General features: G+C 42.7%; 1 protein-coding gene across 2 annotated transcripts in view; it reads right to left on the reverse strand.

Annotated features, from left to right (window-relative positions):
- Nucleotides 1-851: 851 nt before the first annotated feature.
- EPDR1 (ependymin related 1) overlaps nucleotides 852-23,221 on the reverse strand; it is a 50,696-nt gene continuing 28,326 nt past the window's right edge. Inside the window, exons 2-4 of one of the 2 annotated variants that reach the window (XM_033082778.2) lie at nucleotides 5,500-5,708; nucleotides 3,838-3,881; nucleotides 852-3,540 (exon numbers count right to left, since the gene is read on the reverse strand). In XM_033082778.2, coding sequence (XP_032938669.1) covers nucleotides 3,463-3,540; nucleotides 3,838-3,881; nucleotides 5,500-5,708 — 331 coding nt within the window. In that variant the 3' untranslated portion in view covers nucleotides 852-3,462. The remainder of the gene's footprint in view (nucleotides 3,541-3,837; nucleotides 3,882-5,499; nucleotides 5,709-23,221) is intronic. The other variant, XM_033082770.2, reaches the window with a different exon arrangement.

A 23,221-nucleotide genomic window follows, 5' to 3' on the forward strand; every position in this document is an offset into this window, starting at 1 on the left:
GACTGGTATTTTGGGACATCAGCAATTGCATATGAGCCAACTCTGGCCTCTCTGTTGGACACCCACATGTAGTTCAGTGTATGTTGCTCATATACAGCTGACACTGCCCTTGCTCTTGAGATAGAACTGCTGGCAAAATAATAGGTCAAGTCTAGCCAGACCTATCAGTTATTTAGATGCTCAACTCCTATGGAAATAAATGCAAGTGAGGGTTGCAAACACTTCACTGGACTTCACTGACAGTAAAAAGTTAAGGGTGGTGGGAAAAGAGATACAAGTTTGCAAGGAGAAAGTGTAAGCACTAAAATGAAATTAACTTCAAGGTGAGAAATACACTGATTTTGTTAATGTCCCAAAATAAGAGTATAATATATATCTATACTGTTTATAGAGATTTCTGGGCTAAAATTGATTTTGACAATTGATTATTGTGTTTCTTCCTATGTACTTCATGATGGTTGGCATTCCCTGGTAAATGGCAGCACTTCCACAGTGTGCAACATGGCTCGAAGCAGAAAAATACTAGATTTAATACTAGAATTAAGCTAACTGTTAAAATAGGAACTGAACCAAATGCCCAGATCTCCTCCCCAAACTCAAACGAAACCTTCCTTTGAGGTTCAGGGATGTTTGGTTAACTTTAAATTAAACAATGTTGTGTTTCTACAAACCCTGCTTTCAGTAAAGACTCCAAGCAGAAACACAAATATATGGCAAGCAGATCTATGTTTACACTATTTCTGGCCCAGCGGAAACCAGGAAACACGGGAAATCTCACAAAATCAGCTTTGCCTCACAGACTATTCAGCTATCAGGTTCTGTTGCTGTAACCCAACAGAATACAATATAACTCATGTACATACAATTTATTATTATTTTTTCACCAAATAACTGTGATAAACAGGTTTGCCAGACAGACATATGAACCCCCCATTTTTATTCAACTGTGGCAGCATACTATATAGCTACCTTATATTCCTTTCGTGCTCCTTCTCATTGAGTCACTGGCTTAGTTGCCTAAAGACATGTCTCTTGTGGTACACAACAACAAACCAAAGCACATCATAACAAAGATAATAAACCAGGTGTACGCATGTTGTGCTTCATATTTGGTTTGTGGCTAATTCAAAATACGTAATCCTAAATTTTGCTGCTTGACATCTCTTTGTCAACTCTTTGGACTTGTAGAGCAAAATATGAAGAAAACATTGTTTTAGAAGGAACATATTTAGACATATAAAATTGCCCTGCAAGTCAGGGCAAAATTTTTAAAGCACTTTTGCGTACCAGATTTTAGCAAATTTTCAAATTCATATTTAAAGGAACATTTAATGCTATTGCGAGAAACTACATCATTGTCAGCAAAACATAATACAAACACCCTAATTACCCAGCTATCTGCTTGACCGCAACAAAGCCATCCCAAACAATTCAGTATCACAGATTCATGTTTGTTAGCCAGACTATGTTTCCCAGATTCTAACAAGACACATATTAAGAAATGCATCTTAATCATTATCCTAATGAGAACTATATGCAGTTAGCATTTAGAGTGTCACACAAAAGATACACAAGGCAAATACACAATAAGTGCACCTTAAATTCAAGGAAACCCAATCCTTCTTTTCATTAGTGTGTTTCAGTGAAACAGCCCTCTCCAAGAGAAATTTTTAATGAACTAGATAAATTTTAACCAGTATTATATATGCTTCCATTAGGCATGGGGCAAAGTAAAATGCCATTCTGACCATGACTGTGAAAGAAATACAACCACTGTATCGCTTACATACAAAAAGCTATGAGAATAAAAAACACTAAAAGCCTTCCCAGCATCTCTCCTCTGGAGATACCAGACTTCCCAATGTTTACATTTGTTTACAGCCAGATGACTTCTGGAACAAACAACTACTCAACATGTGTAAGAGGACAAGAATCTGTCTTTAAATTTATTTTCAAGTAATAAATAAAATACATACCTTACAAAATAAATCAGTTAATCTAATTCGGTAAAAGTGTAAAACTCATCACACTTCTGAGAATCTCAAAGGTGCATGAAGGTCTAGTTTGAATTTTCTAATGCAAAATATATGCACTCCATGGACTTTTTGGTTATGTGAAGATATTAAGATTGAAATGCTGATGAAACAAGAAATAAAACAGGCTTCAACGGAGTGGGTGCGAAAGAAAGCAAGATTGTCATGTCTGCTTAGATTTCAGTGTCTTGCTGCCACACTGCAGAGAGGACATCTAAAACCTGTCTCTCCCATTCCTCCTTCCCACCTCTCTAACAGGTCCCAGGCTCTGTCTTTCTCTCCATCCCAACCACCAAACACTGTGTGAATGTAGATTCAGCCTTTACTAACTGTGTACGAAGAACAGCTTTTTTTTTTTTCAAACCTCCCTGGAATTATAAAGGTGTTTCCACACCCTGACTAAAGACTGTTGAAAGTAGTTACAAAACATTAAAGCAGTTTAGAGTGCAGTACTGTTTAATCCCTTTGCATAGGTTAAAACTAGTATTGCCTTGAAAAGTGAGTGCTGAAGTAAAATGTGACTGAAAATTGTCTCATTACACACCACTGGAAGCCTTCTCCAAAAGGGAGATGCATAAAAACTTCGGCTTACTTCTTTTTGAAGGTGTACCTCTCCCTCCTTCCCTTCCTTTCACACCATTCTCCCAAGAAACAGAAAAGTATTTTTTTGCATGTCAGCAAGCATTACATGAAAAGAAACTCCAGTTTCTTTTCAGAAAGAACAAAACTTAGCTCAAAAATTGACTATCAGCTTCCTGAAGAGCAGAGAGAAAAAAAACCCAAACAACCAAAACAGAACACAAAGCAAAATAAAACCGAAACAACAAATTTACACAATTTTGATGCATATAATTTAAAATTATATTTTTTACTTAGGGATGAGGTTTTACACAGGTCACCTTTCCCTTCAAGTTTCCAGAAGTAACAACAAAAAAGACAACAAAATTTAGCTTTACTTCTAGACAGTACCATTGCTGCTGTCTGCTTATGCTTTGTCTTCTTGAAAAAATAAATGCAATCTTTGCAAAAGGAAAAATCAACCTTAAATAAATAGTATCTAGAAATGCTATCTTACTGGTAACTATATAATACTGCAAGTGCTTCACTGAGCAGATTAATGTGATCTAAAGATATCTTTTGTTTTATGTATTTTACTGCTATATGCCTATGTTCTCTCTCAAGTTTGTTCTCAAAACTTACAAATTCCAAAAAGAGCAACAATTAGCTTGAAAAAGTATCTTAGATGTCAACAACTGACTACTAATAACCATCCTCTTGGCTAGTATGTGTTTGCACAGGGCAGCCAGTGTCCATAATCAGCATTCATCTTTCATCCTCATCAGTTGGGCTGTCTGGCAGGTGCTGGGTGGGGTGAAGATGGAGGGGTCTGCAATGCCTGGATGGATGTCAAAGAAGCGAGTGGAGGTTGTCACGCTGTAGTTCTTGGTGTAGGTTTCCTGTACTGGGTAACAGTCTTTGACGGTGTAAATGCCGACCCAGGATTCCACTGCAACCAACCAGAAATGTGACAGCTTTAGGTGACAAGATGAATGGGACAAGATGATGTCAGGCCGGGGGGATGTGGCACGGCCACCAGGCAGGGGGAAGCCAGGACCTGCCGCAGCCGCCGGGCTGGGGGATGCTGGGACGCGGCGCGGCCGCACGGTGGGAGCTGGGAGCTGCGAGCCATGACAGCTGGCGCCGAAGGCGAGCAGGACTGCCGGGGCCCGCAGCACAGGGAGGGCACTTGGGGCTGCGTTTAAAGGCTACACCGATCTGTGAAAAATGTTTGCAAATTGAGCACCTGCCAGTAATTCGTTACTTTGTTGCACGTGGCACAGCTCCTCCCTGCAAAAAAAAAAGTGCACCTTATAGTCCAGTCACCTTATACATTGTACAAAGTTGCGAAATTTGCTGACTCCCAGAGGTGCGCCTTATAATCTGGTGCGCCTTACAGTCGTGAAATTACTGTACCTACTGTGATCATAAATCAGTTCCGCTGAGGAATGCCTGTAGCAAATTCTTCTAGTCCTGAGAACACTTATTTTCTCCCACCTAGCAGCAATCACACACACTTACTTTCAGTACTTTCAGTTTTGTGTCATAGGCTGTACCACAACCACATTACCAGAAATAAATGGTGACATGAAACATACATATACTGTATCCAAAGAAAGGGTAGCAAACTAAGCAGTATTTGAATATATCTATTTGAGAATGTTAATATGCAAAAAAATTTCTGACCTTGATACAGTTTTAAGTAGACAGAAATGGAGGCAACCTTTTACTGAACAAGTCTTCTCTCAGAATTTAGAATAAAAAAGAATGGCTAAATATGATGCTACCAAAGTAGCCTGTATCTCCCCTAAAACTTTTATAATTTTAAAAGAAATATAATTTTACAATACAATTCTAGTTGAAAAGTATATAGGAGATAGTAACTTTCAGACATTATGAATGATTGTACAGAAAAGCACTGGAGATACAAAATAATACAGGATCAAAATCACACATCATTAATTGAATGTATCTGGATACAAAGTTCAAAAAAAATTCCAAAAATATCAGATCTGAAAAAAAATTATTATTGGAGTGAGTGATAATTTGCCTTTTGCAGAATGCCAGAGGATATATCAACTTAGTTACAGAGGTCTAATGATCTTATCCTTCATTCTCTACTTCATTTGTTCTACTTTTACTCAAGAAAGAAATATTTTCCTCTAGCTAAATGCTCAAGTTCATAACCAGCCTATGTATTAGATGACCATAACCATAAAAGTTGCATTAGCTGAATAGTCCCATAAATTTCACAGTTTTAAAATTATTTTTATAGTTGCCTAGGACATCAATAAACCATAGATGAAATGGAAGCCAAACTGCTAATAAATTTCTATGCATTCAAAATTTAACATACTACACCTTGGAAAATTCAGCCTCCTTTCTTTTACGATGCAAGTGTTCATCTGCCACGTGCAGAACTAAGTCTTGAGAGCAGATATTTCTTACCAGTATAGAGGACAACAAAATTTAGGCACATATTAAGGATTTCAGTGGCTGCAGAACCATGTGTAGACAAACATTGACAAAAAACTTGCTTTGTTTCTGCTACACAGGCTCTAGTTTGTGTGCCCCTAAATATAGTACCAATTCTTCTCTAGATAAATTTCGGATACAGGCTGACAGATTCAGACACGAAATGATGCTGTTTCCACGCCAAACTCTGTCTGACACCAAATACAACACAATCAAGTCCCCTGAACATATTTAATCCTGCTGAAATATGACATTTTCCTAAAAAAATGCATTATTATTAAAATTATATTCTGTCCACAGGGCATTTTCATTACTTCTTCCAGATAACTTTATAGAAATATGGAAAGCCAGGGTGAAACGTGAATAATTTTATTTTTCCCTGTGCAGCAGAGACATTGACTATTATTAAAATTAAACAAAAGCATGCACGTACATTTCCTGGCTGGTTTCCTGTCAGACCATTCCTGTACCATAACTTCATCTCCAGGTCCCCCAATGGAGTACTGATCTTCATAAGTTGAATTGGCAGGAATATCATATGGATCCCATGGCTCTGTCAGAGAAATCTTTGAGCAAAGCTTTGTAACTTGTTCAATCTGAAACATCACCGCATCTTTGTAGAGCAATATGTACTCAAAGAACCTGAAACATTAAGAAAAAGCAATTAATATATATAGTCTTTTTCTATCCTAAGCAGGGAACATTGCTGATATGTAAGCTTGCCTTTGACTTCTCAGTATAAGAACATTTCCATTTGCTTTAAAGTTTGCCAAACTTTGAGAAATGCTAACCAGTTGGGCAAAATTTCCCATGCTGGAAGTTTGTCTCAGCTGATTCTTTCCAAAATAAATAAATCAGGCTGAACTAGTTCAGCTGTTTCTGAGAACAACAGAACAAGCTTTCTGAGAACAACTGAGAGAAAAACATGTTATTATTCCTAGTTTTGGTTGAGGTTTTTTTTGTTTGGTTGTTTGTTGTTTTTTTTAAAATAGCTGTTTCATTAAAAAGCTCCAGTGCCTCCATGTTTTGCAAAAAGAACTTAAAATGTTGGCAAGAGAAAAGTTTTTATTAAAAGTTGCCCAGATTTCGCTAAGTTATAAGCCTTTGAAAAAAATCCGCTTGCATAGGCTGGATAGAAACACTTAGCCACAAATGTGGTAGAGACTTCCTCCGTACTGGTTAGATGGTATCTGCCATCCTCACAAATTTTTCTCCATGGCAACACACACAGCTTAAGTTGGACAAGGTGGTGAAGGAGGAAATACATGGCCCCAAGTGCAGAACCGAGAGGGTCATCCTCATACGGCACAGTTTCTCTCTGAAAGCCACCACACCCAAGAAGTAGTGAAAAGAAAAAGCAGAGGAGCAAAACAGTAGGGCAGAGATAAGGAGAGGTGTGGAGCTCAATGAGTTTGAGAGGCTAGAAGGTCAAGTCATCAGCATGGACAATTAATAAGGATTTAAAACCAATCCTGTAATGAGTATGAAGTGTCCAAGCCATGCTCTGAGAAGAGATGATAAACATTTACATGGACACTTTCATCTAGTTTCTGTTTACAGTGGTCTGGTCTACCACCAGTACTGCTACATTGCTCCCATACCTTCAAAAGGGAGGTGGTATGTCCTTACCTTTAAACTGGGCACAAAACCAGAGAGAAATAGAACATCGAAATTATCAGAAGCATCAGCTTATCTTGAATACCCAATTGGAAATTGCAGAAACTTAACTTCTCCAGGGTACACTTTGCATTACCAGTCAGATGAGAAGTTGTTCAAAGCATGTCATAAATCATCATCATGCATGTTCTAAATCTTTTGCAAAGGACTTACAGGGGTGACTTTCTAAACCTTCTAAAACTCTGAATTCATTATTAGAAGCTTCCCTTGAATATCTCAGCTCAAGTATTTGGCTAAAAGCTACTGTTATGCAGTGACTCTAGAGAAAAGAAAGGGAACAGCTTCATCTTTCCATCTGTAATTCCTCGCTTTATTCATAATACTGTTTCCATTTCCTGGGGGGAAAAAAAAGCAGCTTGGGTGTCTTTGGACACCGACATCTTCTACTTGCTAGTACCTAACACTATTCATCCTATGCCACCAGAAAGATGGGAAGATAGTATAAAACATTGCATAATTCATGTAATTGAAGAGATGATGCACAAAAGCAATAGCAGACCATTCTCTATTTCCCAACTCCTGCATATTTCTCTTTGCAGTCCTCACATTCTTTTGGGGAGGATGCAAAATTTACATAAAAGAGGGTTGAAACCAAAACAATTTACAGTTTTGAATTTGTAGTACACAATTGCACCAGACAGCAGGAACTTCATCCTCCACTGATGCTGTGGCATTTTAAGGTTGCCTAATAACAAGTGTCTCAGCCTGGTTGAAAGCATCTGAGCAACATTCCCATCACTTCTTGAGAGCATCATTTATCCTGCATGCATGGAAACATGGTTAGGCTAAATGCCCTTAGCCAAATTGAACAGTAAAGAGTATAAAATCGGACAAGGAAACTAACATGATGTGAACTGGGGCCCATCTCTCACTTACAACCTTGCAAAACATGGGAGGTAGCTTGTCCTGCTTTCCAAGCGGGAAACTGGGAACTTCCCCCAGACTGACAAGACTCATGCAAAGAGGATGACAAACTGCAAGGCCTTCCCCATGGTACATCATTCTCCTGCCCATATCTTAAAATATTCCTGCTCCTGCCATGACTTTCACCAACCTAAACTTGCCTGCCATTTTCTTAGTCAAAGGCAAGGTTTCCACAGTCATGATGCGCTACTGAATTATTCAGTATCTTTTTAAACTCTTTTCTTCTGTAAACCCAACCTGAGATTACATAAGGGCATACATAACTTTCATATCACATTTGGTGCAGAGAGTACACAAGAACACTAAAATACATTTATTTATGTGTTTTCAATGACAGTCTAATCACTCAACTACTCTTCAGCTGGCTGCCCAGCAGTTTCCATAGAAGTAGGATGGGAAATGCCTTTCAGAGTAATCTATCACCATGTTTGAGACATCTGAGTGATAATACAGTGATTTTGTAAAAGAACACAAAACCCCAGTGTATTAGAAAAGCATTACAAACCACCAGGAATAAAACTAAAATGTCATATTTCTTTTTTATTTAAAATCCTCGCTTAATTCACACAGAAATTTTACTCACATTTTTAACAATCCTGAAGTAAGCAAGATGGACATTATGAAACTCCAAAGTAAATAAAAATGAGGAAAATCCAGACAAATGAAACTCAGCACCAGTCATCTCTCTGGTAGCCATTCTATAGAGAAAGAGACTCCACCACTGTGGTGGCAGGCACATGAGAGGAGATCTGCAGAAAACATCATTCTGCTCACTGTGCACGACAGCCCTGGGTAAGCAGGGGCAAAATTTACACTGTCCTTGTTCAACTCAGATGTGCCTCACATCCAAGTTTCATACAGAATTGCACTGTATCCTGGAAATAGCCAGCACAGAAACCCAAGATTACACAGGATCTGAGTTTATGGTATACAAAAGGGGAATGGTTAAGTTGTTGTTGTATAAAGAGAAGTATTTACCAGCCAAAATTAACAGCAAAATGTGCATGAGTATAAAAATGATAACTTAAAAAAATTTAAAGTAAGAAATATTTCCTTCCTTTTGTTTTTAACCAGCCAAATCCTGAGTATACTGCCTCGATTTGTTTGAGGTGCCTGAGATTTCATTGGATTCTTGAGGGGAAGCACAGAGTCCTGAAAATAGGTCTTGGCAAAGTAACAGGAGCGAAAATTATTTTTAATTAGTTTTTCCAGAAAAATGTAACATATTTCCAGCCTGCATCCACCTCTAATATTATTTTTGTAACAATTTAATTACTTAAACTGTAACTTCAATAAAGCCCTAACCTAAAACCAAGTGCCCCCACTAGGCCTCAACTAGGCACCTTGAAACAGATTTTAATAAGATACTTGGACAACTATCCTATTTGCCTGACTGAGATCCTTTCCTTTTTCCTTTCCTTTTTCCTTTCCTTTTTCCTTTCCTTTTTCCTTTCCTTTCCTTTCCTTTCCTTTCCTTTCCTTTCCTTTCCTTTCCTTTCCTTTCCTTTCCTTTCCTTTCCTTTCCTTTCCTTTCCTTTCCTTTCCTTTCCTTTCCTTTCCTTTCCTTTCCTTTCCTTTCCTTTCCTTTCCTTTCCTTTCCTTTCCTTTCCTTTCCTTTCCTTTCCTTTCCTTTCCTTTCCTTTCCTTTCCTTTCCTTTCCTTTCCTTTCCTTTCCTTTCCTATCCCTATCCCTATCCCTATCCCTATCCCTATCCCTATCCCTATCCCTATCCCTATCCCTATCCCTATCCCTATCCCTATCCCTATCCCTATCCCTATCCCTATCCCTATCCCTATCCCTATCCCTATCCCTATCCCTATTCCACCCTACCCTGTCCTATACCTCATCCCCTTGTACACTATGAGACTCTCATGATCCTTAATACTCCCTTTGTCTGCACCTGAAAATGGATAAGATTTTTTCCTAACTCTGGACCATATCCTGCACAAATAATTTCATTGATTTTACTGGAAGCAATCATGTAAGACAGGTGTGATACAGGCTGTATCAGTACTTTCATCTCCCAAGCTAAGCAGTATTTTTCTGAATAAGAGACCAAGCAAGTTAAATGCAAAGCCAGAATACTACACAATCACAAGGTGAAACACTTGTGTTAAGGACATATTGTAAGGGATGGGTGTGCATCCAAATACTGTCCTGTGTCTGAGACTCCTCATGAAATCTGGGGAGATAGCTAGAGGTCCCTCTCAGGACACAGCCCAGATAACATAAAAACACTCCTGGACCCTCACAAAGGCCTTAACTAATAAACTTGTCTTCTGAATGGGTGATTTTTTTGCATGTTAATAATGAAATTCATAACAGTGAAGTGTTTTTCAACATTTGTCAGAAAAAAATCATTAATGGTAAAATCATGCTACCAGTTCTTTTTCAGGTGCTCAGTCTGCATCATGCACTGGGTCCTCCCCAGTTCTGAAGCCTGCTAGCCTGCCCATTATCTAACACATCTGCCTGACACCCAGGGCTCACTTCTGCACTTCCAAGGGCTTCCTTGTGAAATACAAACGGAGAAGAAAGAGCTGCTTGCTGTCCAACTGTCTTTGTAAGTGACTCAGAGGAGCAGAGGCACAAACAGTGGCATAGCAAGACCCATGTGATGTATTGAAGAACATCAGACAAGGTCATTTGCTAGAAAGAAGCAAAATAATGGTCTGCGATGGGTAATATAAATTGGGTAATACAAATACAAACACTTTCTGTGTAAATCTGGCTCTGCATAATTTTCCTCTATGGCTTTGTACTATCAACTTACAGTACCAGAGCTTTAAAATACTCTTTATTATTTTCCTTTGATTGTTGTAGCACTGGAGAGACACTAATCTGTGATCACAAACCAGTTGCGTGAGACACTGTATTAAGAGAGAACAGTACCACAAATCCTGCCCGAAAAAACCACTGAAACAATGGTAAAACAGACTTTACTGCAAAGGTGTACTGGGGTTTCTTGAACCTAGGGCTTTAACCTGTTAATTCAGACTTCCCAGCAACTGTAACCTTAAAACTCTCACTCATGTCAGCCAGGACTTATATTACCTAGTAGTATAAAGCTAGTGAAAAACAGAAGCAAAATTTTATGTATTATTTGTATCTGAGATACTGTATTACTCAGTAGGAAACAGTATTTGCTATTCAATATCTCAAGCTGAGGTCACTGCAATGATTTCCAAGCTAACTTTACTTTCTCTTTTGCAATTAAATTAATGCTTGAAGCCTCTGTCTGCCTTTGTCAGTCATTCTTTGCCAGCTCTCTTTGTAAAAATACTTTTTAAAACATTTTGAAAGAAGCTAACCTCACATCTAACTAGAAGAAATATCCCAAACAAATTGCCTGTTCTAATGTGTGTGGATAGGTACAGCTGTATATTTAATTCTTGAGGTTATCTTGTATCCTCTTGCATCATTGTGGGATACCCCCACAATACCCCACAATGATACCACTCTTTTTTACACATTTTTTTACTGAAGATGGACTGGGAGAATGGGAACCTTTACTAGAAGTGTGACTACATAACCCCATCTTCTCTGGTCCACAGATCAATAGTTCAAGGGAGCAAAGCAGATAAGCAGACATGCAGACAGTTGATAAACAATCATCAGGTGAAGAACATTCATCTGCTTTTGGAAGGATCTGGCAAGCTCATTTCAAAAGGCAGAAGCATTCGTTTTTTACTACAGTAAATTCATGAATACAAGCCGCACTGAGTATAAGCCGCATCTCTGGGTGTTGGCAAATATTTCGTTTTTTGTCCATAAATAAGCCGCACCTGAATATAAGCCGCTCTGTCGTTCGCAGCGAGGACCCGCGTGCAACAAAGTTGCCAAATAGTAACAGAACAGCGCCAGGGTGGGGTTCACTGGCTCAGCTAAGGCTGTGCAGGTTCGGCCCGCTAGGGGCTGCTGACGGGGCCAGGTAGCCCAGCCCGGCGCTGCCGCTCGGCGGGGCCACTGGGGGCCAGCCGCCGTTGCCACTGGGCTCGGTCACCACGGCCCGGCGCTGCCCTGTGGTGGCAGGCAGGGACGGAGCCCCCCACCGCCTCCCCGAGCCGCGGCAGGGGCGGCCCGGGTCCACCCCCTCCTCCCCGAGCCGCGGCAATGGCGGCACGGGGCCCCCCCGTCTCTCCCCCAGGCTGTGGTAGGGAGCTCTCCCGCCTCTCTCCCCGCCCCTCGTGCTGCCTGCAGGCAGCCAGGCTCCACCCGCGGTGCAACAGAGTAGCAATTTGTAACAATCACAAAATGCCAACTTTGCAGCAGCTCGGCTCGACACTCTGGTTGGCTCTTCTGAGGTTGTAAATGTCAGAAAATTATTCACATATTAGCCGCTCCTGAATATTGGCCGCATTTCTGGTTTAGGAGCAAAATCTTCGTCAAATTAGTGCGGCTTGTATTCGTGAAATTACTGTATATTTCTGGGAACTCCTTTCCTCTTTCCCATGAAGTTTTTGGTAATTTCAGACTTGTGTTTTTCTTCTGGCATATCAGACCTCAACAACAACAGCAATTTACCATATTTGATCTCACATGTTTGGCAATGGTGCAGGACTATGGTATATTGTACAAATATAGGATTGTGCAAATACATGTGACAGTAAATGTAAAGTGATATTGTATAAAAGCAGTATTCTTAGTCTGACTTAAATCACTCACAGACTGTAAAGGCTTTCTTTTTATTTCTTCATTTTCAAGGAGATCAGGACCCCTGTATCAGGTATCCAATTAACAAGGTATATGATGAACTTTGACTACACCACCAGTTTCTGAAGCAGAGAGAATTAGCCAACAGTAAGTCCTCTTAATTATGCAGTTGGTATAAAAAGAAAACCTTAAATACAGGAATCAAAAGGTGCTAAGTCAAAGCTACACCAGCTAAAGTATGACATACTTTTGTGATGTTAATTATGAAACTCAATTAAAAATTATTAATTTCTTATTATTTTAATTGTTTTCCCATAAATTAGATTAGCTAATAGGGATAATCAGCTCTTCAGCAAGAAGCCTGTCTCCCTTCTGTCCCTTTTTGGCTATTTGACACTTCTTAATAATCCAGCAAGTCACACTCCTGAGAACAATGCATTGCAATTGAAGTTGAAATTCAGAAAAACAGTAAAACATTTTGTTTAAGGGAGTTGTGTTGTGCAAGAGGCTAAAAGATGCACTTTCCTTAATAAAGAGCATCTGTATGTTTCCATAAGTAACAGTATATTTGTAATTGGAGCCCTCAGTAGACAACAACACAGCTTAAAATGAAATGAATGGAAGATATGGCCAGCACAGCATAATGTTTTCAAATGAAACAATGGAATCATCTCCTAGGGAATATGACATATACTCGCAGAACCACATGATATCAAAATACACTTAAGGTCAGAGATAATTTTCCTGTTATGGGTTTGTAAAAAAGCCTAGGACAATGACGCTTCCATGAGTAAGTTAGTAACAGTTACTGGAAAATCAGAGCAGGGCTTAGAAGAGACCAAAAAGAGTGCGGAAGGCTAGGATTCACCTCTCAGTATATACAAAAGACCTTAGTAAAGATGAAATAAAGAGGGAAATGACAGAGGTGCACTATAATTTATATATTACATTTCTCATCCTTCTTTGTGCTATATACAAAAGGGCAGTAAATAACTCAACTGGAAGAATTGATGCTCAGAAGTGAGACATGGAAATGCTCTTTTGAATGTAATTATTTTAAGGCATTCTGGGAGGTTGTACAGATGTAAGAAATAGGAAACAGAAATTTAACATGTAGATAGAGCCAGAAAAAAACATGGTTAGAATGACTGAGAGCATCTCAAAAAGGAAAAAAACCCCATACCCAAACATAAAAGACATACCTGTGTTACTGTTTTTAATTTTACCTCTAGAGACCAGCCAGGAATCTGCAGCTCGTGCCAAAAGGTCTGGCAGGACCTGGGCAGGGCCAGGAGCAATGGTGGCCAAGCCCTACTAGCATGTATAAATGGAGCCCACAGGGAGCAGTACAGGCCAGGATAGGCCACAGGGTGTGGGGCGGCTTTCCTGTTCAAGGGTGTTCAGTGAGGGTGCTGAACCTTTGCCAGGTTGACCAAGGAGGGAGCAACAGGATGCACCCAGCAGAAAGGCATAGCCTCCCTAAACTCTGAAGCTGCTGCAACTGATGCAGCTGCCCAGACAGAGTTCTACTGGACCCAGGTGTCACCTGCAGGGTGCACCTTGCTTAGATAGTGGCAGTGAGCATCTCTGTGAGAGCTGAGGCCAGGTACAGGAACACCTCTGCTTAGTGACAGAGCTGCGGGAGCAGGCAAGTAGGCTGAGGAGTATCATGGATTGCAAAGACCTTTGAACTGGGAAATGGGAAAGAGATAAAACCAGGTTTGCTAGAGACAAGCCTGGGGGAGGCACACCAACGCTTGAGGTACTAACAGGGTCCTTTGGTCTGCCCTCTCAGTGGAGGGTATGGAGCTCTACACAACAGCAAAGACACAAGCATTATTGATGCATAAGAAACCATGGAAGTGCTTGAGAACAGTCACACAAGACTTCTTCCCCTCATAAAACAGGTGGCAAGATCAACAGCCCAACTGAAGCACATCTACATGGATGCACAGAGCAGAGGCAGATGGAACAGGAAAAGCTGAAAGCCATTCCGCAGCAGAAAACCGTGATATAGTTTGAAAGATGGCAGGATGACTTGTCCTGGTTTGGAGGACAGGTGTCTGCTAAGAAAGGCAGGAACCTCTCTTTACAGTAGAGAATGTAAACCCTCTCCCTCCAAATTATTAGAATTTTGAAATCAAGGGGTTCTCAAGGAAAGATATGGGAATTAGGAATAACAACAGTTCTTTACTCAGAAAATTAAAATAGAAATACAAAGCACAAACCCCAAACACTGACAAAGTCAGAATACAACCTGACACCCTGTCAGTCAGGGTGTTGGTAGCAGTCCCACTAAATGGTGGCTACAGTCCCCTTGCAGTGACAGATGTGGTTCAGTTGAAGCAGTGGTCCTGTAGAGGGGTGCAGTTTCCCTCCAAAAGTCCAGTGATGATGTGGAGAAGTCCAGTTTTCCTCTGGAGTCCAGATGGATAATGGGGTACTTGGTGTCCCAAAATCTCAGTTTTTATCTTGGTAAGAAGGGCATGGTTCTCTCCCCTGGTTGGAGCATCTTGTAAAGGGATGAAGTAAAGTAATTTCACGATTATATGCTGCACCTGGTTATAAGCCGCACTTCCAGATGTTGGCAATGTTTTGTTCTTCTTCCATATATAAGCCGCACTGGATTATAAGATGCACTTTCGTTTGCAGCGAGGATCCGCGGGCAATAAAGTAACGAATTAGCAACAACCATGCAATCACGGGGTTTACTGCCTCAGCTCAGGGCCAGGTGGGCTTGGTCCCACTCGGGGCTCCCAATGGAGCTGGGTGGCCTAGCTCGGCGCTGCTGTTTGGCGGGGCCCTTGGGGCTGGTCGGGCGGCGCTGCCACCGCCACCAAGCAGAGCCGCACTGACACCACTGCCGGGCTCGCTTTTCCCGGTCTGCCACCTGCACTGCCATCACTGGGCTTGCCCCGGCCTGGCACTGCCTGCTCCCCCCGCTACGCAACAGAGTAACCAATTTGTAACAATCGCGCAATCGTGGGTTTTACTGGCAGGTGCTTAATTTGTGAGCTTGTCTTGGCCCACGGCTTGCACTTCTGGGTTGGGAAATTTCTGAACTTTGTTCATATATTGGCCTCTCCTGAGTGTAAGCCACACTTCCAGGTTGGGACCAAAATTTTAGTCAAAATGGTGCGGCTTATAATCGTGAAATTACTGTAATTTTATCAGTCATACAGTGGGACTCAATAGGCCATTAGCAGAAGATAGATCCCTGAAAGAAGGATGGGTTGTGAAAAGATAAAGAACAATGCCCCACCTGGTTTCAACAGATGGTGACAGAATAGTACACTTGATCACATCCTATATTGTAACCCAAGACACTTGCACAGCTAGAGTGTTGTAAAGGATGACTGTAAACGCCTCAGAAGAGATAGGAAGGAGAGATAAGTCAAAGTCCCAGATGTCTGCTGGAAATATAACACAGCAGAGAGGAAACAGTCTAGAAGGTAACTGGAATGTGTGGAAGATAACTTCCTGGCACAGCTGGTGAGGAAGCCAGCTAGGTAGGGTATCCCTCTGGACGTGTTGTTTATAAACAGTGACAAGCTCTTTGGTGATGTGACAATTGGAGGCCATTTTGGGCACAGTGATCACAAAATGACAAGAGTTTTAAATTATCAGAGAAGTAAGGACAGGGACGTCAGCAGAACATCTTTGACTTTTGGAGGGCAGATTTTGGCCTATTCAGGATGAGAAACAGGCCAAAGTAGTTAATGCCTTCTTTGCCTCAGTCCTTAATGGTAAGACCAGTTGTTCTCTGGATACCAAACACCCTGAGCCGGAAGACAAAGACAGGAAGTGGAATGAAGCCCCCATAATCCAAAGGGAAATGGTTAGTGACTTGGCCATATTTGTGCATGACACACAGAAGTCCGTGGGGCTGGATGGGATCCACTCGAGACTATTGAAGGAGTGCACGGAATTGCTCACTGAGACAACTTCCATCACTTCCCAGGAGTCCTGGTGTTGTAACCCTGTACCCAGATGCTTTAAGAATGGTATGTCCCTGCAACCCCTGTAAAACCTATGGACTGACCCTCTGCAATGGGATTGGCAAGAAGCCAACATTCCCCTCCCCTTTCCTGACCATTGAAAAGACCCCAGACCTTGAGGATCCTCCTCTTTCTTTCTTCTTTTTCCCTTCTGAAGCCATGAAGAAATAAACTGAGGAAAACCCTGGGAAGAGCCTCTATATATCTTATCCTGTTCTACATGATAGCTCCTCAGGCTAGCTCTGCAGGCTACATAGGGAGCAATAGGGTGTTTTATCAGATGGCACTCCAACGTAGGTTTTTTTCATTAAAATCCATGTGAGAGGCTGTGACCCGTACTTACAGGGTTCAGAATGCCGAAGGTTTGCAGCTACCCTGAAGGCAAAAGACTGCTTTTATAGTAGTTTCAGCTTACAGTTTCAGTTTCAGGGATGAGATCGGGACCTCATCAAGCCCAAGGTGGGCGATCTCAAACAGAGACTTCAGTGCACAGTTTTTCACAGCCCCAGGCACTTGCTAGAGAATTTTAAGTATAAAAGCTCCCTCCCTGGGGTGTTTGTGTAACAGCGGGGTGCCGAGGGAGCTCGAATTCCACACGGTGGCTGGCCTGGGGTCGGAGCTGTGCAGAGCTCTGGAGGCACACAGAGGGGAGGGCATGTTGAAGCCTAAAACCAATCTGCCATGCGGGAAGTATAGTGCGCCAGAACCGGTTTCAAAAAACAGTGGCACCGCCCTGCAGCCAGCGGAGTCTCCATGGTGGGGGCAGGGGGGAAGGCCCAGCCGGCACCTTTTATTCCCTCCTCCTTGCAATGCGCGAGAAATACAAACAAATAACCACATTTTTCTGTGTTTCGACTGTGCACTGCGGGGGAGATATTAGAGTAGATTGCTTTGGGAAAAATCAAAATGGGCACACAGCAATCTAGTTAAAAAAAAAGTGTGTCTTCTCAGATTAGAGAACTTTTGAATTCTGCAGATATTAACATCTCTAACAGAAAATCAGTACATTTTGCAAAGGGGCTGTCTGTGGAAAAATCAGATCTTATTTTGGAAGATATGAATTTGGTTCTATTTTGGAATGAAATTGGGGATTTATTAACATTAAAAGTGGAAAATGGAGATGAAAAAGCCTCTATATTCCTCCCAATATTTTTGCAAATTAGGAAACTTTTACTTCAAACAGAAAACAACAGACAGCCACAACAAAGCACCTCGGATTCCTTTTCCCTTTCTTTAAAATCCACTCACCTGGGGCTGGAGGAACTAACGGGGCCCCAAAAACCTCCCCAGTATTCAGGATGTGAGGATTTTTCGAAAATGGTCAGCAGTTCTTCGCTCTATCCCTCTTTACCTACTGTGTTTCCTTCAGAGCAGAGTTCCGATCCCCCTCCCCCTCAGGGTACTGGCCACATGGCTGATCCTCAGAGGCCTGAGGGCAAGAGCCAACATGGCTCCAGCCACATGGCTTGCCCCTGGGGGTCGTTAGACAATAGCGGCCACGTGGCCCTTATTTCTTCATCCCATAATCCCTTTTTCCCTCTGGGACCACCCCTAAATCCATTCCTACCCACATCCTGTAATATGGGTTTCCATGGTTACCCCTCTCCGGCTCAGGTTACACATTCCTTTCCTCCAAGCTATCAGGATGGAAGGGTGGGGGGGGGGAGGGCCCCTTGCAGGACTTTCCTGTGGGCCAGGGCTGAGCTCACAACCTCCTCGGGACAATGCCTCTGCAGAGGAAAAGGATAAACAAATCACAGAGCCCGAAGCGGGGTTAATGCCCAGCTCTGAAACTTTCAATCTGGTAACCAATGAGATCCCGTCTGCGGCACCTGTGGTCTATCTGGGTAGGAGAAATGGAAAAAGGACTTATCAACCTTATCCTATCAAGATAAAAAGGATATTTGTAAGGTTCAAAGAGAATTTGGCAGAAACAGTGAAATATTTAAAGGATTTTTAAAAGCTACATTTAGTTCAAATGAGATAGTACCCAATGATATTAAGGATTTGTTCAGCTGTCTGTTAACTCCCTCAGAGTATGATCTGTGGGAAAGCATGTGGAAAAGATCTTTAAGAGTGCTTTTACAGGAACTTCAACAAAGCCCAAATGGTGCAAAAGATGAGGATAATAATGATACTACACAAGAACATCTCATTGATGAAGGAGATTGGTAGTGTCCTGAAAAACAAACTCGGGTATTAACCAAGTTTGTTTTGGATAAGATCTGCCTGGTAGCAGAAAAAGCCTTCAATCAATTACCTACTGTTGAAGTTAAAGGTAGTTATGTTAATATTAAACAGTTTCCTTCAGGAAATTTCTTGCATTTTCTGGACCGTCTTCGAGTGCAGGTGGAAAGACAGGTACCAGATCCAGTGGTGCAAGTCGAGTTAATTAAGGAGATGGTTCAGAGGAATGCTAATGAAGCCTGTCGCAGGGTCATACTTAGTCCTCCCCTCGAGCCAGCACATAGTCTAGCACAGATGATAGAAGCCTGCACCAGAAACACAGAACTGTTCAGTGCACCAGAGAGGAACCCAGGACCAGCACAACCAAAGTCTGCAGCAGCTGTAACACCAGGACCAAGAAAGCAACCGGTGCCTCCAAAACAGCTGCAGCATATCACCTGCTTCCAGTGCAAGAAGACAGGACACTATGCTAGGGATTGTCCAAACAAGCAGAAACAGAAGAAGACCAACAAACAAAAAAAACTAGTTGCACAGTGCGTGCCTGCCATAAATATCATAACGCCCAAAGATAAAAATATAGCGAGTTCCACACTGGCAAAAGCCTCTCTCTTCAAAACAAAGGGAGAGGATGGGACAAATGGTGTGGGGATTCAAGATAGCATAAATGTTAAATATTCAGTTAGCAAGGGTTGGATGCCTTTTGGTCGTCTCAACCTCAAGACTACAAAAGGTTTGTATTTTATGTCAACAGAGTGGACAGTTATTACAGTGAACCTGTCTAGCACTTCACTGGACGTGATGCTGTTGCATTTGGAACTACGCTGTAAGTATTTAGTTATGGGGAACACAGCACACACACCCTTGGAGATGGAGTTACTTCCCATATCCAAGAAGGAAAACATCTCCGGTTTCATTCTCTTAGCACACTGCCCACAACCACCTTATTACCTGGACAAGAGGCAAATCCTCACCCAGGCCATTCCTGTTCCAAAGGAAATCACAGCAGAAGGAAAATCACCTGAAGCCTATTGGGCAGAAGTGGTGGGTGAGGAAAAACCCTCTCTGGCATGCAACTTGACCCACGGTTCAGACCATCTCCATGTGGAGGGGGTGCTGGACACAGGGGCAAATGTGACGATCATACCTGAAAGGATGTGGCTGTCACAATGGGAATTACAACCCGTGACAGGCAAAATCCAAGGTATAGGGGGAATCAAATTGGCTAAAATATCAAAAAGCATCGTGCAAATTGAGGGGCCGGATGGAAAAATAGCTAGTGTCCATCCGTTTGTTACAGACTACAAGTGCCCCCTGTGGGGAAGAGATACCATGTCCCAGTGGGGGACGAAAATAGTTATCCCCGAAACTCCCCAGGATTTTTAAACGCGGCCACTGAGGAGCGCCCTGCCCACAAATTGACATGGTTAGATGATTCCCCAAGATGGACAGCTCAGTGGTCAATGAGTAAAGAAAAACTCCAGGTGCTGGAGGAGCTTGTAACAGAGCAATTGGCAAAAGGACACATAGAAGAAACTACAAGCCCTTGGAATTCCCCGGTATTTGTAATTAAGAAACCAGGCAAGGATAAATGGAGGTTGTTACATGATCTCCGGAAAATAAACAAAATTATAGCAGACATGGGATCACTTCAACCAGGGATGCTGTTGGGGGTTGGGGGATTTTTTAGAAATTTTTCCCATTATTATGTTAAGCTGGCCGGGGCGGGTCCCCTTTAGCTGTTAAGTGCTCAAGACAAAGGGATGGCTGGGCTGGCCTGATTGCTTGATTTCGGAAGGGGGTTTGAGGGGTGGGGGGTGGATGATGGAGTGTTGCTTTGTCCTTCCGCGGGTGGGGGGACACTCGCAGCTCGCCGGCCCGAACTCAGGGAAAGAGGCTGTTTTTCTCCATGGTGGGATCAGGCCCCTGCACTCCGACTGCTAAAGCTTCCTGCTTCTGAGAACAGCGCTGAGAACCGGGATGCCCATGGTGAGCAGAGTGTTTTCCTCACCCTTCTCCCACCTGGGACGGAGCTACCGCCTCGCTCCCCTGCTCCTGCAGCAGCTGCGACTGAGAGGCTGCCTGCCCTGCTCCATTGGGACTGTGTGGATGAGGAGGACATCTGTGACTGGAGAAAGGGACTGAGACTGAGTTTCGTTCTGTTCTGTCACTGTTTTTTTTCTCATAGCTGATGCTGGTTTTGTTTGTCTTGTAGATATATCAGTAAAGAACTGTTATTCCAAACCCATATCTTTTGCCTGAGAGTTCCTGAATTTCCAAATTATAGTAAACTGGGAGGGAGGGGATTTTCACTATCCATTTTTTTTAAAAAAAACCCAAAAAAACCTCTCGCCTTTTCCTCTTCATGGCAATACTGTCCTTTTAAACCAGGACAGATGCCCTCCCCAACGATGCTTCCTCAAAATTGGAAATTGGCTGTTTCAGATATTAAGGACTGTTTCTTTCAAATCCCTCTACACCCAGAAGATGCTCCACGGTTTGCCTTCTCTGTTCCTACCATCAACAGAGAAGCCCCAATGAAGCGCTACCATTGGAAAGTACTCCCGCAAGGGATGAAGTGTAGTCCCTTCATATGCCAGTGGTATGTGGCCTCATTGCTGTTCCCCAGTACGTGCTCAAGAAAGGAAGCTATCATCTTACGTTATGTTGATGATTTGCTTGTGAGTGCCCCCGATGACTCTATACTCCAACACACACTTGACCTACTGGTTAAGGTTGAAACCTCTGCTGGATTTCAATTGCAGGATGATAAAGTCCAAAGGATGCCACCTTGGCAGTACCTGGGCTTGGAAATCACTGCAAGGACCATTGATTCCTCAAAAATTGGACATTAATTGTAATCCAAAGACCTTAGCAATCTCCATTCCTTGTGTGGGTCTTTGAACTGGGTTAGGCCCTGGCTAGGCCTCACTAATGAGGACCTAGAGCCCCTTTTCAATTTATTGAAGGGGGAGAGAGAGCTGGTTTCTCCCAGGGAACTGACCCCAGAGGCAAAAGCTGCAATGGAAAAGGTACAGAAAGCTCTAGCAGAGAGGCAGGCTCATTGCTACAAGCCTGAACTGCCTTTCAAATTCATAATTTTGGGAAAACTACCACACTTACAAGGTTTGATATTCCAATGGATCGAGGGGCAGAGAGATTCGCTCTTAATCATAGAGTGGGTCTTCCTCTCCCACCAAAGATCTAAGACCATCACTAAGCCACAAGAACTCATAGCTCAGCTGATTCGGAAAGCAAGGTTGAGACTGTATGAGCTGGTTGGTTGTGACTTTACATGTACCCACCTTCCAGTCAAACTCTCTGAGGAGGGAAGGAACTCTCCTGAGAGGCTGACAAAGAATATGTTTGAGCACTTGTTCCAGAGCAATGCCAGTCTCCAGTTGTCTCTGGACAGCTACAGTGGACAAATATCAGTCCATGCCCCGTCTCACAAGCTGTTCAATGAGGAATTCCACCTCATTCCTCGTGAGGAGTCGGAGACCACTCAAGGCTCTCACAGTGTTCACAGACGCTTCTGGGGCTTCCCACAAGTCGGTGATGACTTGGAGAAATCCTCAGACTCAGCATTGGGAAGCTGATGTTGAGTTTGTGGAGGGATCGCCTCAGGTAGCTGAACTGGCTGCAGTGGTAAGAGCTTTTGAGAAGTTCTCAGAGCCAATCAACTTGGTAACAGACTCAGCTTATGTAGCGGGGGTAGTGTCCAGGGCGGAGTAGGCAGTGCTCAAAGAAGTTGACAATGAGCAGCTTTTCAGGTTGCTGTCAAAACTAATCTATCTAATTTCACATAGAGAACATCCGTTCTATGTGATGCATGTGAGGTTACACACTGATTTGCCAGGTGAGATTGCAGAAGGGAATTGTCAGGCAGACTCCCTTGCAACCCCAGCTGAAAAAGTACGCCTCCCAGACATCTTTCAACAGGCAAAGCTGAGCCACCAGCAGTACCATCAGAATGAGCCAGGTCTGATCCATCAGTTCAAACTAACATGGAGTCAGGCTCGGGCCATTGTGGCCACCTGTCCCAGCTGCCAGCTCCAGGCCATGCCATCGCTAGGTGCAGGGGTTAACCCCCGAGGCCTTGGCAGCTGTGAGGTATGGCAGACAGACATCACACACATTCCCAGTTTCGGTCGCCTCAAATACGTTCATGTAAGCATTGACACATATTCAGGTGCGGTTTATGCCTCTGCCCACGCAGGAGAAAGAGCTGTACATGTCAAACAACACTTAGTGCAAGCCTTTTCCATATTGGGGATCCCTAAGGAAATCAAAACAGATAATGGCCCAGCGTATGTGTCCAAGGAGTTCCTGGAATTTGTCTAGCAGTGGGGAGTGGAACATAAGACTGGCATCCCCCACTCCCCCACAGGCCAAGTTGTGATTGAGCATACACACCAGATGCTCAAGCAGGTTCTGGCTAGACAGAGTAGTTTAACTGTGTGGATGAATCCACAGCAGAAGCTCTGCAAAGCCCTGTTCACTATCAATTTTCTGAACTGTTCATTTGAAAACATGAATCCTCCTGGTCATCATTTTAACAGTGGTAAACAGTTCAAGTTGTCTCAGCATCCACCAGTTTTGATTAGGGATCCAGAAACATGGGAAATCAAAGGTCCTATGAGCTTGTTACCTGGGGACGTGATTATGTGTGTGTATCCACTCCCTCAGGCCCTCGACAAATTCCCCAGAAATGGGTG

This window comes from Catharus ustulatus, chromosome 1 (assembly GCF_009819885.2).
Source record: "Catharus ustulatus isolate bCatUst1 chromosome 1, bCatUst1.pri.v2, whole genome shotgun sequence".
Lineage (NCBI taxonomy): Eukaryota > Metazoa > Chordata > Aves > Passeriformes > Turdidae > Catharus > Catharus ustulatus.